At 44.4% G+C, this 17,013-nt stretch overlaps 1 protein-coding gene across 35 annotated transcripts in view; it reads left to right on the forward strand.

The window, feature by feature from the left end:
- The window catches only part of MADD (MAP kinase activating death domain), a 36,480-nt gene that overhangs the window by 15,776 nt on the left and 3,691 nt on the right, over positions 1–17,013 (forward strand). For 10 of the 35 annotated variants that reach the window (XR_012076732.1, XM_072969898.1, XM_072969913.1 and 7 more), the window contains 13 exons: positions 253–459; positions 3,184–3,284; positions 3,835–3,918; positions 4,249–4,407; positions 6,508–6,616; positions 6,901–6,963; positions 7,201–7,321; positions 7,424–7,529; positions 8,627–8,737; positions 10,369–10,476; positions 14,579–14,743; positions 14,991–15,063; positions 15,182–15,288. Coding sequence is in view for 34 of the 35 variants with exons in the window: in XM_072969898.1 (XP_072825999.1) it covers positions 253–459; positions 3,184–3,284; positions 3,835–3,918; positions 4,249–4,407; positions 6,508–6,616; positions 6,901–6,963; positions 7,201–7,321; positions 7,424–7,529; positions 8,627–8,737; positions 10,369–10,476; positions 14,579–14,743; positions 14,991–15,063; positions 15,182–15,288 (1,514 nt within the window). In the remaining variant the exon portion in view is untranslated. Of the gene's footprint in view, positions 1–252; positions 460–2,152; positions 2,207–3,183; positions 3,285–3,834; positions 3,919–4,248; positions 4,408–6,507; positions 6,617–6,900; positions 6,964–7,200; positions 7,322–7,423; positions 7,530–8,626; positions 8,738–10,368; positions 10,477–14,578; positions 14,744–14,990; positions 15,064–15,181; positions 15,289–17,013 lie in introns of all 35 variants that reach the window. The other 25 variants (XM_072969900.1, XM_072969918.1, XM_072969920.1 and 22 more) reach the window with 6 other exon arrangements.

Here is a 17,013-nt window from a genome sequence, read left to right on the forward strand (position 1 = left end):
AAAAGAATGAACTTGTCCCCTTGACAAATTTCCCAGGGCCAGTCTGCTTCCCACTGGGCCCTGGGATTTTATTTCCTAGTGCATGTTTGTGGTGGGTATTTTTCTGTCATGAAAAAGACGATGTCAACTTTTCTTTCCTCACACTTCTTTGCTTCCACATCTTCCTATATCCTTGCTTCTCCCACCTCATTTCTGCACCTTGATTCTCGCTCACCGTCTCTTTTTGGCCTCTGTGTTTGATCCTTTCCCCAGAACCAGACAAGCGGAAGAGGAGTCCAACAGAGAGCATAAACACACCAGTTGGCAAGGACCCTGGCCTGGCTGGGCGGGGAGACGCGAAAGCCATGGCACAGCTGAGAGTTCCCCAGCTGGGGCCCCGGGCATCGAGTGCTCCAGGAAGGAGTCCCAAGGAATTGGACACCAGAAGTTTAAAGGAAGAGAATTTTGTAGCATCTGTTGGTGTGTATCACAGTGTTTGGTGTGGTGGAGGAGTTACAGCTTCTTAAATATCACTCCCTCCTTTCAATTCATGCAGAATCCCACCTTTCTTTTCCCCATGCTTTGCTTTCTAGAGAGGAGGTTAGATTTGTGTCCATTTCTAATGGTATGTTTTATACTTCTCTATCCCTTACGCTTCATTTATAGCCCCACCTTCATCTTAGGAAGTTTTGCTTAGAGGGCCCAGTAAGACTTAGTGCCAGAGTCTGAGCTGTACTCCACGTCCCTCTCTTTTATTTACATCTGGATTTCTTCACATAGTGGAGAGGCCACATGAGCTCCTGGAAGCTATAAGAAAGTTTATAGGTGCATCTTTGAGCTATAAAATTATGATTGTCTGGATCTCTAGAGCCATTTTTCCCCAATCCATCCATTATACTGTCCTTGAATTTGCTCCTTTGGAATGTGTCCAAGCAACCCCATTTCCCTGGGTCCTGGACCTTGAGGTTTAGATTTCTAAGTTAGCTTCCCTTTAAACATTTCTTTACTGCACTGGATTAGAGCTGGCTTACATTTGGTGTTTCTCCATTCCCACTAAGGCAGAGCCTTAGTGAGCGGTCTGGGTATCACCTTTGTTTGACTCACTCTTACCTGACCTTGAGTCATCTAGATTGCGTCTTTCTTTTTCTGGTTCTATGTCCCTGAGCAATAGCCTGCTAGCTGATGCCTCTTTGCTACATCCATTAGCAGTTGCCTTTTGCTCCCATTAATGGTAATGAGGAACCAGTCAATCCTGCCTTTCTCCTACTTGATGTGATGTTCCAGAAAGTGTACTGACTGGCAAGTCTGGAGATCTTGAGTTTTATTCCTGTATCGTCCCCTAACTAGGAAAGCAACTTTGGGCAAATTGCTTCCCCTTTCAGGGTCTCTGTCTCCTCATCTGGGAAATGAGGAGATTGGACCAAGTAGATTCTAAAGTTCTTCCAGGAAAAGAATTGCTATGATCGGTATTCTCTCTTCTTTACCCCTACTAAGAAGCTATTCTTAACTATTTAGTGTTCTCTGTCACCTTTGCTAGAAGCACTTTTCCAGATGATTGACTAAGAATGGTTCTCTTGGTAGGGTAGGCCCTGATTCTGAGAGTAAGTTAGGATTTTTGGTGGCAGCAAGAAGGGATGCTAACTGCCTGCATGAGTGGCCTCCGTCCAATCCAGTGAATCAAACAGATTTGTGCTCATGCTTCTGAAACCCTTTGGCTGCTTGAGGTGATCATCTATCTTATCTGGAATCTTTAAAGTTTGCTGTTGCCTAGCTCATTTGGCAGAGAGAGCATGGTGTGGTGGAAGTTTAAACTGATCCTAAGTTACGTGATCTTGAGCAAGTGCTCCAGCCTCTGTGGGATCAGTTTCCTCATGCCAAATGAAGGAGCTTGGTTAAAAAGACTCTTTCAGCTCTAACACCCTGCAGGATTTTTACTGCCCTATTGACGTTAGGATTAAGAATTTGTAGTGTTTAGTTCTTGAGCTGGGGGAAGGCATTGAATCTCTTGCTTTTTAACCTCCCTGTCCACTGTGAAGATCTCTTTTTATCTCTTGATTTATAATCCTGTACCTCAGACTGAATCAGCTTGGGTGGGTGGGTTTCCATTTCGTCTGTCTGACCAGCCTCTGACTCTCTCTGTCTTTCTCTCCTGCTTACATTGCATCTGGGGTAGAATTGTGGAACAAGCACCAGGAAGTGAAAAAGCAAAAAGCTTTGGAAAAACAGAGTAAGGAACAAATGCCCCTTCCCGTTCCCAAGTCTCCCATACCTGCCAACTCCCCAGGCCCAGTTGGGGCAGGCTCGCTTTGTCAGCCCCACCCCAAATTTGCTCTTGGAGGGTATTTGAAATGAAAGCAGGTAGGTGGTATGTGATTCATAGGTATGTGGCTTGTAGGCTGCTTCTTTCCCCTTCCCCTTGTAGCAAATCAGGCTGTAATCAGGGCATCCCCTGAGTAAAATACCTTAGAGCTTGGTTCTCTATTGCTTCAGAGTTGGTGGGGAGAACATTTGCCCATTTCAGTGCCCCTCATTGGCTGATATCTCCCTCACCCATTAGAAGGCCTGTGGGCACAGTTGGCAGAGATGGTTGCTGTCCCTCCGTGTTGAGTCTGTAGCTTCCCAACTCTCTCTGGTGGCTTGCCTAGGCACGCTTTCTTGCTTTCTGTCATTCTGTCCTTCTGCCATACCATTGTGGGTGGACGGGAAATATGAGGGTGGTTTTTAATCTTAAATGTAGAAGTTGCAGGGAAGGGGTAGGCAGTGTCCACTGAAACAGCTGGTGTTTTTTAACCTCACTGGCCATATCCATTTCTAGCCCCTTCAGACACATTTATTTGGGAAGCAAAGTGACAGGGGGACCCCTCAGTGGTTTCAGGCACAAGTGAAGCTCTGACTCTGAGTGCAGTGGAATGTGGTTCAGACATTTGTTTGTGGAACTTTTCTGTTTTAGGATGATGTGTTCAGAATTTTCTCAGGTTGAGATGGCTACAGAACCCCTTAAGACCAGGTCTTTTTTTCCTGCTTGGTTCTTTAAGCATCTGGGAACTTCTCCTTCCAGTGGGGCTTGAGCGAGTGGCAGACCCTGGAAAGGTGACTGGGACATGCTGAGCAGGTCTGGGGCCAGGCTGTGCTGCTGTCCCACTCCCTTTGCCAGCCTGCCTCCAGCCTTTGTGTGCTGAGTAACAGAAGCCTTCCCCTACTCAGGGCCTGAAGTAATCAAACCTGTCTTTGACATTGGTGAGACGGAGGAGAAGAAGTCCCAGGTCAGCGCAGACAGTGGTGTGAGCCTGACATCTGGTTCCCAGGTTTGTGACAACCTTGTTGAAAATTGCAAGCATCAAATTTGCTCTCTCACAATACTTCTTTAAGATAAAAACAAAACAAAGTGACAACCTTGAAACAATAACAATAAAAGAATGATGAAATAAGTGTAAAATATCCATGTAATACAATATCATTATCCATAAATGACTATTTTCAAAGAATTTAGTTATGTGGGGAAATGTTTACAAAGCTATATACAGTATAATGCAAATTTTATTTTTAAAATGTATAGAGAAAAGACTGAAAGGAAATATGGTAAAGAGTTAACAATGATTGATGTAGGTAGTAAATTTATGGTTTATTTTTATTTCCTTATTCATACATTTTCTGTAGCGAGCATGTATTTCTTTAACATTCATTATTTTTCTTATTTGTAAGTCATATATATTTTATATTCAGGAAAAAACTGAATTTTTCATGACCTGTCTAGGGATGATAACAGGAGGGTGGAAACGGGGAAAAGGAAGAAGATACAGTATTCCTTAGGGAAACAGAGTAGATTGGACACCTCCCTAATGTGTCTTGTTTCAGAGGACTGATCCAGACTCTGTCATCGGTGTGAGTCCAGCTGTTATGATCCGAAGCTCAAGTCAGGACTCTGAAGTTAGCACCGTGGTAGGGGAACACCACGCTGGCATCTTGGTGGGTGGGATGTGGGTTCCCCTTTGGAGAAGGGGGCTACTTTCTCCTTCAGAGGCTGTTCTTAGTCTCAGGTCAGCTTGGTTCGCATGGTGGAGATGTTTACTGTCATAGGTCTTTGTACGTGGGATCACACCCTGAGATTTCACCCAGGCCTTCTCGTCTTGTAAAGAAGGTACTTCCAGAGGCCTCTGACATACCTTTGAAGTTGAATACTTTTTTAATGGCAGCAGAGACCTCTAACAGCTTGGCATTTCTGGGGCGCATCCCTGGGTAGTATCCTTTACTACCTTTTTTCCTTTCCAGGTGAGCAATAGCTCTGGAGAGACCCTTGGGGCGGACAGTGACCTGAGCAGCAACGCAGGTGATGGACCAGGCGGTGAGGGCGGCGCCCACTTGGCGGGCTCTCGGGGCACTTTGTCTGATAGTGAAATTGAAACCAACTCTGCCACCAGCGCCATCTTTGTAAGCTTCGTTTACTAACAAAAGAATTTTTTAATTGGGATGGGGATGGGTTAGAAAAGGATGAAAAGTTAGGAGGGAATTAGAAGGAAAAGAGGAAGGAAGGAATGGATAACCCTCATATATTTGGCTTTAAAGAAAATGTTTCTTAAATTAGCTTTCTTCAGAGTCATTTGACTCCATGATCTGGGACTTTTAGAACTCTCTCCTGAATCATTGATGAGTTGGGCTCCCTGCCCAGTCAGATGAAGGCTTCGACTCCTATGTGGCAATAACCCCTGTGTTTAAAGTAAACAAAGTGATGCCTTTGTGGCAATGTCAGGGCAGTTACATCTCTCTTTGTACCAGCCTACCTATTTTTATGGGCTAGTCTAGTTTTATTCTGGTCACTGCTTTATTTTGGTGTATTCCTAACAGTTATTTGAAGCTCTCCTTCATTAATACTAAATGATTTACTAAATGCCAGATTCTGTACTAAAGAAACAAGGATGATAAGGCATGATTCCCATTCTCAAGAAGTTTGCAATTCAGTATATTCGGCTACAACTGATCTCTTCTGACAGGTGAGGGAAACAAAGCCTTAGGAAAAAAAGATCTTGCCCTAGGTTATACAATAAGCCAGTGATCAGTTGTAGTTAAGTTAATTCTCTTCAGTCCCTGTCTTTAGACATGCTGCCCTCCAGCGTGTACATGCATCTTTAGGCAGCATTAAGCATTCTGATACACTCGCTACTTCGTTAGGCAGAGATAAGAATGGATAGTCTTTACAGGAGCTCATAGGTCCTCATCTTTGGTCTATGGGGAGAATGGAAGATGAAATTTAAATGAAATAAATTATGTAACACTGGTGATCATTCCCACCCCCAGGACCTTCTATATATGTGTTTCTAATAGAGCAGGTGACATCCCAGAGTGAAGGTAGGGAATAGGATTGAGAGTCAGCAGAGCCATTCAAGCTAATGGATTTTAACTCTTCCTGAGTCTAAACAGAGCCTTTACTAAGAGAACTTTAAATCCATCTGGTGTGCTACCATTCTGGAGGTTAAGATCCATGTTATGGAGTAGCAGTCATGCAAGAAGCCATTGATCTGTGTGCTACCTTTCCTGCCACCTTCCTGGGACAGATTCTGATTTGTCCTGTGCTTCTGAGAAAGGGCTCTTTGTACAGCTGAGTTGCTGACAGCAGTTACCTAAATTTCTTGGCTCAAAAAAGGCTATTTTAGCAAGAAATAAGTTATATTAAGTTAATATGGTTCATTGAACAAGGGGTTGGTCTGTGAACCAGGAAACTGGCATTTAGACACACTAAGTAGGTATTGCCTAATAACTTTTGATCAGTTGCTTCTCTGCTTATGCTATTGCATGTGTTGTGATGTGGGCATGAAAACTACCTCTTACCCCGCTGAAAATCTTTTCTGACTGAATAGAAAGTCTAATATTGTCTAATACCTATCTAATCGTCTAATATCTAATAATATATAATAATAATACTGTATAATATCTAATTAGTGGCAGATAAAGTTAGTGGTATATCTATGTGGGAAGATATTTATAAGAGATGGTAGGAGAAAAGAAATTAACATTTATCAAATACCAGCCATGTGCCGGACGCTGTTAAGTGCTTTTATGTATTTTCTCATTTAATCCCTGGAATGGCTTATGGGGCAGGTGTTATAACCTTCCTTTTACAGGTGAGGAAAATGAGTCTCAGAGAACTAAGTTTTGTACCTAAGATCGCACAGTAAGAGGCAGGAATCTGAAACTTGGTCAGTCTAATTTCAAACCCAGTGTTCTTTTTACTGCACCATGCTGCTATAGAGAAGTTGCCTAATTTTTTATTAAGACCAAAGAATCTTATCTAGACTAAAGGGTAAAGATAAGTAAAAATGAAAACATGATTGCATTTTTTGGGAGGCAGTAACAGAGAGCAGATTGACTTCTGGTCAAATCCTTGAGGCAAGCAGAGAAGCATAGGCGGGGCTGCTGGAATATGTGTGGCTAATGATGGTGACTGGTGTGTGAGCCTCTTAATGAGCTGCTTGGTTTACTTTGCCCCTGTTCACTGGTACCTTGGGCAGCTGACCTATTGCCTCTTCTTTCTAGGGTAAAGCCCACAGCTTGAAGCCAAGTGTAAAGGAGAAGCTGGTGGGCAGCCCAGTTCGCTCTTCTGAAGATGTAAGCCAGCGAGTCTATCTCTACGAAGGACTCTTAGGTGAGAAACAGACTGGGAAGGCCCCTTGCACTGGAAGGAAGCTGGACTCAGCTGGGGAAGAGGGTGGCACCAAACAAGCAGCCCCTTGGCTTTTTGCTGATGTCATTGCTGATGTGAGAGGGCAGTTTTATATCTGAAGCAGGAGACTGACTGGGTCTGGAAAATGCAATGGGTAAAAACTAGGAGAGACTGGAGTTTGGTATTAATCAACAGCTTCTGTCTTTCTGTCTTCCTTTCTTTTACTTTTCTTGCTACCACGGTCCTTCCTGCTCACAAATTGGCAGGAAGGGACAAAGGATCGATGTGGGACCAGTTAGAGGATGCTGCTATGGAGACCTTTTCTATAAGTAACCACCTTTCTTTGTGTGCTGTGTTCATCCCTCCTCCTTGGGAGGGACTGGGCCTCACTTGGAGGCAGCTGGGGCTGGTGGCAGGAATGTTAGATCTGAGGTGGGGAGGCTCATGTTTCCTATGCCCTGGAATTTGTAATGACTCCCTTTTATCTGGAGTTCACTCTGTTTTGCTTTGGCAACCATATTCTTTGGGTGTTTACATAAGCCCCTAAAAAACTCTATTCTACACAGGCAAAGAGCGTTCTACTTTGTGGGACCAAATGCAGTTCTGGGAAGATGCGTTCTTAGATGCTGTGATGTTGGAGAGAGAAGGGATGGGTATGGACCAGGGCCCTCAGGAAATGATAGACAGGTATGAGGCTTAGAAGCCCTTGGGAAAATGCAAATTCAGCCCCTTCCCAGTTAATTCTGTGTTCTCCCCCCGGAGGCTGACTTGTCCTGGTCTTCTGCTCAGGTACCTGTCCCTGGGAGAGCATGACCGGAAGCGCCTAGAGGATGATGAAGATCGTTTGCTGGCCACACTCTTGCACAACCTCGTCTCCTACATGCTGCTGATGAAGGTAATACCAGTTTTGCTTATGCCTAGCTACTGCTGATGCCGGACGGCACAGCTTGTTCCTGTTGCCCAGATTCTGGGGCCGCTGGGAAGCTGTCCGGGTGTCTTACTAGGGCTCTCTTCCTCCTTGAAAGTCTGAGGCTTCTCTGCTGCTCACACATGATCTGTTTATCTGCCGCTGCCAGGCTGCTGTGCTAAGGAATGTTGTGAAGATGACCAGTGGTTGCATGCCATTTGTCTGTTTTGAATTTTGAGTGGGGCTTCCTTTGCTAAATAGTTTTAGAATGCCTATAGAACTCCCCACAGAATACAATGAATTTTTTTAAAAATTGTTTGAAGTTGTAGGTTCTGAACCCTTAGAACAGATGCTCAGAATTCATTTTTTAGCACTAGTCTTTTATCATATAGCCTTTTCCTAGATGTAAAAGAGCTACCCATTAAAAAGTAATGGTGCTTTCTGGTTTGACTTGGTTATAGTTGGTTTTTACAGCTGTGGAACATCTATGCTACCAAATAGAAGTGTCCTCTGAAAAGGGCTTGGTGGGTAGAAGGGGGATGTTCTAAGAATGAGCTCCTGGGCTTCTCCTCCTCCCGTTCTCTCAGCCTCTCTAAATGTGAAGGAACTCATTCATCAAATGCAGAGAATGCCCTGCAGACCCTCTTGGTTTATTTCGTTTTCTGTTTAAGGGTCACTCTACTCTAACTCCGGAGGTACCAGTTAACTCTGATTGGGAAAGGGTGGTGATCTTTGAGCCTAGGAGTTGTCTCGGCAACAGCTGAGTCTAGAACGTTTCTACTCTAATTCATTACTGTCTGGAATTACACTCTGAGGAGCCCCAGGAGCTTTAGGGGCGAATGTTATGGTACTGGTTGAGGGGAGGGAAGATATGACCCTTTGAGTCCCCATCCACTTAAATCAGAACTGCTTTAAGAGCCGCTTTTGTGCAGAAGTCAAAGGGAGACAGAGCCAGGGTTTTTCTTCCCAGACTTGGCAGAACACACAGCTGAATGTTTTCTCCTAGCCTCAGTGATGTGGTGTTTTAGAATTCTACTTCTCTTAGATAGTAGGAAAGTTACTAAGATCCTGTTTTGGCTTTCCAGGTAAATAAGAATGACATCCGGAAGAAGGTGAGGCGCCTGATGGGAAAGTCCCACATTGGGCTTGTGTACAGCCAGCAAATCAACGAAGTGCTCGACCAGCTGGCAAACCTGGTGAGCACACCTGGGCCATCCCTTCGGCTCCCTTCCACTGCACTGGTCAGCCTCCCAGCAGTGGACCTTGTGGCCTAACACAGAGGCTGCCCCATGGGTCATTTCTTAGCTTGTATATTTTTCAAAATCCCTCTTTCTGAAAATAAGGCTTTGACTCTAGATGAGGCTTTGGCCCTTCTGTTTGGTGATAGGATTCTCTGCACCAACACCATCCTATTGCAGCCATTTCAGTGTGTGTGTGGTCTGTAGACTTCTGTGGATCTGCAAGGTGAATACTGTTTTCATGATAACATGAAAACGTTATTTGTCTTTTTTCATCAGGTTAACATTTGCACTAATGGTGCAAAAGCTCAGGTGGGTAAAACTCCTGGTGCTTTAACACATTGAAGACAGTGGTGCCAAACCATGCTCATGTCCCCCTCCACACATTGTCAGGTGAAAATAAAACAAAAAGCCAGTTTCACTTGTGAATGTCTTTGATGAGGCAGTTAAAATGATCAGTTTCATTAAATCTGATCATTGATTATATATCTTTTTAATATTCTATGTGACAAAATGAGGAATATACATAAAGCATTTCTGCTGCAAACCAAAGTATGGTGATCGTTTCAAGGAAAAGCAATTTGTGACAATTTGAGTTGCAGGATAAACCTGCAGCTCTGTTCATAGGACATCATTTTTACTTGAAAGGATGATTTGGAGTTGGATATTTGGCAGACTTTTGAGCTTGAAGATTCTCAGTATTCAAAGACTTTTCTAATGAGGTTAATGATGATGTTAATGTGATTTTTTTTTATATTGTATAATGAAACATGTCAGCATTTGGAAGAGCTGCATAACTTGGTGAACCAGTATTTTCCAGATGATGGATGTGTAATGTTACAAATTCAAGGATGGGTAAAAGACCCACTCAAAATGTAAAGCAGACAAATGGATTTTAATGTAGCAAAGTACAAAATGTTGATTGATACGTTTTCAGATTCCACATTGCTGCTAACTGAGAAACTGCTACTTCTTGAGACTCTGGTGTAGTATCAAAGAAGAATATGAATATTTATCTGGAAAGCCTAGTAAAATACTCCTCTCTTTTCCAGATACCTATTTGTGGGGTCAGATTTTCTTCAATATACTCCAACCAAAGCAGCATATCACAACAGATTGAATACAGAAACAGATAATGAAAACACAGTGATTTTTTATTAAGCCAGACATTAAAAAGACTTGCAAAAATGTAAAACAGTGCTGCTCTTCAAATTTTATTTTGTCCTGGGAGATATAGTTAAAATATGTTATTTATATTACCATGTAATGGATTGATTATTAATGAATTACTTATTACTTTAAAATTAATTAATAAATGCTTAAATTTTTCAGTTTTAATTTCTAGTATGGTAAACTTCTATAAATATAACTCACATAAACATAAGCTCTTGGAGGTCATCAGTAAAATTTAAAAGGTAAAGGAGTCCTGAGACCAAGAAGATTGAGAACACATCCATGGCGGCCAGTGGCCAGCAGATGGCACTACTCTAAGGAAGCTGATATGAATTGAATTGCTGAATGGGGTGTTTTGGCCCAGAGTGCTCTGTAAGAGGGATGTTTGAATGTCCCTAAAATCTCTCTCTCCTCAGAATGGACGTGATCTCTCTATCCGGTCCAGTGGCAGCCGGCACATGAAGAAGCAGACATTTGTGGTACATGCGGGGACAGACACAAATGGAGACATCTTTTTCATGGAGGTAGGTGCTGGTTCATGCTAGAGGCCCAAAGGAACATTTCAGAGTCATAACGAACTCCTAGAACTGATGCCAGAATATTTTTTCCCACTTAACTCATTCATCTTCATGATCTATTTAAGCATTAAATTGTCAGGCTCTTATGCAAACAGATTAATATAATAGGTAATTTCCTATCATTTCTTTTACATATAGATTGAATAGATGATATAGTCACACTGTCCATAAGTCAAAACAACATAAAATGCTGTATGTTGGCAAGCCTTGCTCTCATTCTTACCCCTTCCACTCAGTTTCCCATCCACCTCACCCCTTCTTCCTGTAGGTAACTACTTTTATTTAAAACCACTTTGTATCTACCAGTGGTTTTCTATACAAAAACAATAAAATATGAACATAAATTCTTACTTTTCTACGTTTTTACATAAAGGTAGCACATCATATCGACTGATCTATACCTTGCTTTTTTCATTAAATATATTCTGGAAAGCTTCTGTATCAGTACAAAGAGAGATTTCTTCTTTTTACAGCTGTATAGTATTCCACTGTGTGCCTGTACCATAGTTTACTAACCGGTTAGTATATATGTACCCTTGGTTTTCTTCCAGATTTTTGCTGTTGCTAATAGTGCAACTCTGAATGATGCTGTGCCTGCTTCATTTCATACATGGGCAGGTTTATCTAAGAATTGGGAGTCTTACACTTTAGATTTTTTGCTGATTGCATCTCCTTAGTGTTGCTTAACATGTTCCTCTACCACTTGTATTTTTTACAAACTAGCAGTTCAGTCCAGAGGTTCAGTCAGTTTCAGATTCAGTGTTTGGCAAGAATAGGTGGTGCTGTTACTTCCTGCTGCCTCATGTGGTCGGCTCTCTCCTCGTGATCCTAGGTTCAGATGTGGGCAGCCTGCTCTAGCCCCTGTAAAACTCATTAGTTTTCTGATTTCGCTTATGGTGTTTTTTGCCATGCAGAATTTTTTTTACTTTTATATAGTTGATTAGCCCTTTCTTTTGTGGCTTCTGGATTTTGAGTCATAGTTTGGAAAACTCTTTCTTACTCCAATATTGAGAAGGAAATTGACTGTGTTTTCTTCATTTCCATGTTTTTAATTCTAAAATAGATCTCTTTCTAAGTAATTTTAGGGACCAAGTACAAATCCTATATAAAGTAGTGAAATTAGTTTTTATAAGTATTTCCGTTGCCTTTTGGCTTAGTTGAATTTGATTTTCACATTCACAGCTTTTTGAACAGATGGTTTATCAAAGATGGGGCGCAGTTTCTGCTCTGAGGCAGAAACAAACATGATGATGTAGCTGGGAAGAGGGTCATTTTCATGTCACCTTCAAGTGTTAGAATTTGGCTGAGTGCCTTTTAGAGCTGAGGGCTAACTTAGGACATCTGAACCACAGTAACTCCAGAGATTTCACTGCAGCACAGAGCTCACTGTCACTGCTGTACCAAGCCCCTGAAGTGTGGGGTGGATCCATCACCTCATAGATGCTCCCCCTGAACTGCCAAACAAGTGGACCTCACTCACTTTGTCAGCGCTGGGCTACTGTAAGGTGATCAGATTTAGCCTTACTCAGCACAGCCTGCTGGCTGCATGATCAGCAGTTTGCAAAGACTTTAAAAAAAAAATCTTTATTGCCTTTAGTTACAAAAGTAAAACAGGATATACCATAAAAGTTTTAAACCACTTAAATAAATTAAATAAATAAGTAAAGTAAAAAGTAGAAGTTTCCCTTCACTTCCTTCCAATGCCATGTCTCAGAGGTAACCACTAGTAAGGAATTTGGTGTGAATCCTGTCAGATTTTAAAAATGCGTAGTTGTATAAATACAGCTTAATTACATGGAATTAGTGTTTATAAAAATCATCTGGGGCGGTGGGTAATAGCTCAGTGGTAGAGTGTGTGCTTAGCATGCACAAGGTCCTGGGTTTAATTCCTAGTACCTCCATTTAAAAAAAGTGATATCAAAGTACGAATATTGTTACGTAATTTGGTGTTTTTGACTTAATGTGTCACAGACATCTTTATGTCTACATATTACAGAAATCTGTCTGTTTTTTTAAATGGTGCCCTAACCATTAGGTGTTATATGGCTGTGCCATAGTTTATTTAACTGGTCCTTTAAACGACATTTTATTATCCTTGAGGATACATCTTCACACACTCACAGGAGAATTTCTGTAGGACAGACTCTTAGTGTGAAATTTCTGAATCAAGCTCATATATATGTGTTTACAGCTTTGACAGATTTTGCCAAGTTGCCATCCCAAAGACTGCACTAGTTGACACCTCCACCAGCAGCACAGGCAAACAGGACCCATTTCTACCATCAGCTCTCTAGCCTGGAAATCGTGTGCTCTCCTAAACACCTGTCCCTCTTCTTCACATGGCGTTCTTAAAGGGTTATGCAATGTGGAATGGTCTTCAGCTTCCACACAGAGAGAACCACAGAGTTCAGCTGGGGCTAGAACCCAAGCTTCTAATTCCTACTCAGCTGCTTTGGCCCTTTTCTTCCTAAGGCTTTTGAACCCCAGTAAGCGTTTAAGTAGTAGATTAAAACTGGTAGTCTTGTGTATTCCTTATTCATTCACTTAATATTTATGGAGCACATATTATAGCCAGGTACTCCACTGGGTCTGGAGTTGCAGCAGTGAATAAGAGAGTGGTTTCTGTTGCTCTTGCAGGGTTGACAAGCCATGGGGGGTGTCAGATCATTAAAAACACAGTGTCATAAAGTATAATGAGTTTTATGAGAGACGTCTGGGGGGCTAGTGTTATAGGAATACATGGCAGAGGGCCTGGGAGTCATGGGCAACCCTTAGAAGTGATTTTTGAACTTAAACTTGAAAGAAGAGTAGGAGTTAATGGCTTGAGTGGGGGAAGGAAGGTGTGTTCCAAGGGTATTTGAGATAGAAGGGGTGGGACTCGATGGCGTAGTTAGAGGGAAAGGAAGGAGTCTTGCATCACTCCTTCATTTCTAGCTTGGACAGCTGGGGGGATGGTGATGCTGTTTACTCAAACAGGAGACTTAGAAGGAGGATCTGCATGGAAGGAGATGTGGAGTTCAGGTTTGGACTTGATGAGTTTGAGGTCTGCCAGTGAGACATCCAGGTAGAGAGAGGTCAGAACTCAGGAGGACAGAGAAAGATTTGAAAATCATCAACGTGGTCGTAATAAAATTATCATTGTGTTTCTTATGGTTATATTGTTGTTGGTAGCAGGTAAGTCCAGGGTACTTTCTGTGTGCCTGGCTTTATTCTAAGAATTTTATGCAGATTAACTTAATCTAACCGTAACTCCATGAAGTTACTACTAATATTACCATCCTCATCTTACACATGAGGAAACGTAGACACAGATTAACTTGTTTAAGGTGATGCAGCTAAGTTTGGGGACAGCCGGAATCTAAACCCAGGCAGTCTGATCTTAGACCTGTGCTCTTAACCATCATGCTCTGTCTCCCACAATAATTCAAGCCATACGCACAGATACATTCACCTGAGGGAGTATGTTGAGCAAGAAGAGGATGTGAAGGAGAACGTTGGCCTTTTAGTTTGTATCACCTGTATTGTATAATTCATTGTGCAGTAAGCATTGTCCATGTGTTATTTGTGTAATTAGTTTTTTAAGAGATTCATGCAGAGCTAGGGCCAAGCCAGGATTAGAAGACGGGTTGGTTGCATTTTTCCCCCTTGGTTAAGTCTGCCGTAATGCCCTCCTTTGTGCTTGTCGGTAGAGATGATTCCTAAGGTTGTATGGTGGAGGCATGGACAGCCTCTGAGTGCTTTAAGTCCAGGATGTGTAAGAGGTAATAAACATTGACTGAAGTGCAAAGTGAGCTTCCTTCCTTGCCCACAAGTTGCTTTCAGTGACTTCTCCTCTGTCAGTAAACCTTCTAGTGGACAGTATGTCCAGCACTTGAGTTTTGTGTCTCCACCTAAGACAGACTGAGTATGAGGCAGAAAACCTGACCTTGAGGGTGCTCCGAGGACCAGCTGTGCCATCCTTCCCCGTGGGGAATAGTATGTCATGTGGCCTGGTGTGGGAGAGACTCAAGGAGACCAGGGCCTCTGACTGCCCCGTGCGCCTCCGCAGGTGTGTGACGACTGCGTGGTGTTACGCAGTAACATTGGGACCGTGTACGAGCGCTGGTGGTATGAAAAGCTCATTAACATGACCTACTGTCCCAAGACCAAGGTGTTGTGCTTGTGGCGTAGGAATGGCTCTGAGACCCAGCTCAACAAATTCTATACTAAGAAGGTACGTGTGAGCTCAGTTCGGATTGGGGGTGGGCCTTGGGGGAAAAGTGTTGAGTTTCTTGCAGGGAAGTTAACATTCCACACTCCACGTCTGGAGCCCCACTTTTGCCTCTGGCTGTTGTGTGGGACTTGTAAAGCTGTCTCCGAGGTCCTGGCATCGGCCCAGGCCTTCAGCAGCCGTGCCAGAGCAGAGGGTGGGGGGCTCGGGAGGGCTTATCCGACAAGACGGCTCTCTCCCTGTGCCACAGTGTCGGGAGCTGTACTACTGCGTGAAGGACAGCATGGAGCGTGCTGCCGCCCGACAACAGAGCATCAAGCCGGGTGAGAGAGCACGGTTCCGTCCGCCCTTCCGAGTGGTGGAGGCCTGACACAGAGGTCAGGCCTGGGATCCCCCCACTCCTGCCGTTGAGTTAGCTGACCACCTCCTCCCTCACCACAGGACCGGAACTAGGGGGCGAGTTCCCTGTGCAGGACATGAAGACTGGTGAGGGTGGCTTGCTGCAGGTCACCCTGGAAGGGATCAATCTCAAGTTCATGCACAACCAGGTAGGTGTGAGCGGCAGCATGAGGCTCTCTCGCCCAGTTGTGCCCTCTGCAGTGAGGATCAGTGTCCAGGTCCCCAGTGCTTCCCCAGTAAGCATGAGAGAGGCCTCTGGGCTAGTGAAGGAGTCTAAGCAGCTGGCCCAGAGAGCGGCCGAAGGGGAGGGCACAGTGACAACGCAGGGAGCCTGTGTGGGAGGAGGGAGAGAGAAGGAGCCTTGGTGGCCGGGCGGCCCCTGTCCGTTAGACGCAGCACAGTGTGAGTGGGAGCGTCTCACCCGGCCCTTCTTCGCACAGTGTCCGCCTCCCCTTACCCCAGGGTGTGCTTCTGCTTGGTGGTTTCGCTTGGAGAGTCTAGACCGGCTGATGCCCCTGCGCAGTGCTGGTGCGCGTGCAGCTTGTGTGTGTGTGAGTAGCTTGTGTCTGTCCTACCCGGAGTGTGTGTGTTTATTTGCCTTTTTTTCCTGCTGATTCTTCTTCCCAATCTTTTCCTTCCTCTGAGTGTCCCGACTCCTCCGTTCCCTGCTCCACAGGCCCCACTCCCCTTCTCTTGACTGGGGAGCTCTTCAGGATAATCTTTCCCTCAGTGTGACTCCACCATAGGAGCTGACTTTTTTCTCTCTTGGTCTTCTAACACAGCGCTACTTTTTCTCTCAGTGGACATTCCTTAAGCTAATTCCTTTCTGAGGCCAGCGCATCATCCCAGGTCCGTTCCCAGTCCCGACTCTTCACACAAGTGCCTTCCCTCCCCCTTCCCTGATGTACTGGTTCCTCTCCTTGAGGCTCTGAGCCAGACCCGGATGGGCAAAGCACCACAGCCCCAAGCCAGGCAGCAGATCCTCTGGGGCGGTGAACATCTGGACCCTGGGCCTTCCTCCCTCCACTTGCCATCTTAGTTCTCCTTTCAGGAATCCAGCTGGGCAGCTTGGAGTGATGGGAGTGTACTTCTAGGAGTATATTTACTATTAGTAATATGAGTATATTAAATAGCATACTTAAGACCTTAGGGTCAGCCCAAAGAGGGGTTTACTTAAGTACTTTTCTGGACTGTGAAGGTACCAGCACCCGTTGGGGAGCAGGCTTCTGACCACTCGGCCATGGCCTCCCCTGGTGCCTCGCCTTCTGAAGAAAAGGTCTCGTTAAATGACACCCGATATCCTCTTCCGGGTCCCCACCTTGGTATAGCCCCTTTGGACCAACCTAACATCTAACCGTTACAAAGCACGTACAGGCTGGTCTGTAGTTTAAGGCTTTGCCCCAGAAGGGAGATCCTATGGAGAGAGGACGTCCAGCCCTGACAGATGATGAGAGAACAGCCTTGGGGTCCACCATTTAGCACATAGCAGTCAGCTTGTGTTGAGGAAGCACGAGACCCCCGGTGGGGTTCTGCAGTGTGGGGTGAAGGTGGGAAAAGTGTGGTGTTTGGTGTCAGGACATACGTGGATTCACAGCCCAGCTTCATTATTCACGGACAAATATACTTTCTGAGCCTCAGTGCCCTCGTCTGTCAAACGAGGGTGGTGCTGTGGCCTGTGCCAGTAGACGTGGGGTCACAGGGAGTATCGCAGAACCCCTAGTAGGTGCTGTAAGCGGTAGCTTTCATTACTGTCACCACGTACTTCTTGGGAGAGCCTGGATCCTGTTTCAAGGAAGATGCCAACACCTCCCTCCCCAAGGACAGTCTGAGGGGAGCTTTGTGCCCGTGCCAGCCCTCTGCGCCGGAGGAGGATG

This window comes from Vicugna pacos, chromosome 10, assembly GCF_048564905.1.
Source record: "Vicugna pacos chromosome 10, VicPac4, whole genome shotgun sequence".
In the NCBI taxonomy this organism is placed as follows: Eukaryota; Metazoa; Chordata; class Mammalia; order Artiodactyla; family Camelidae; genus Vicugna; species Vicugna pacos.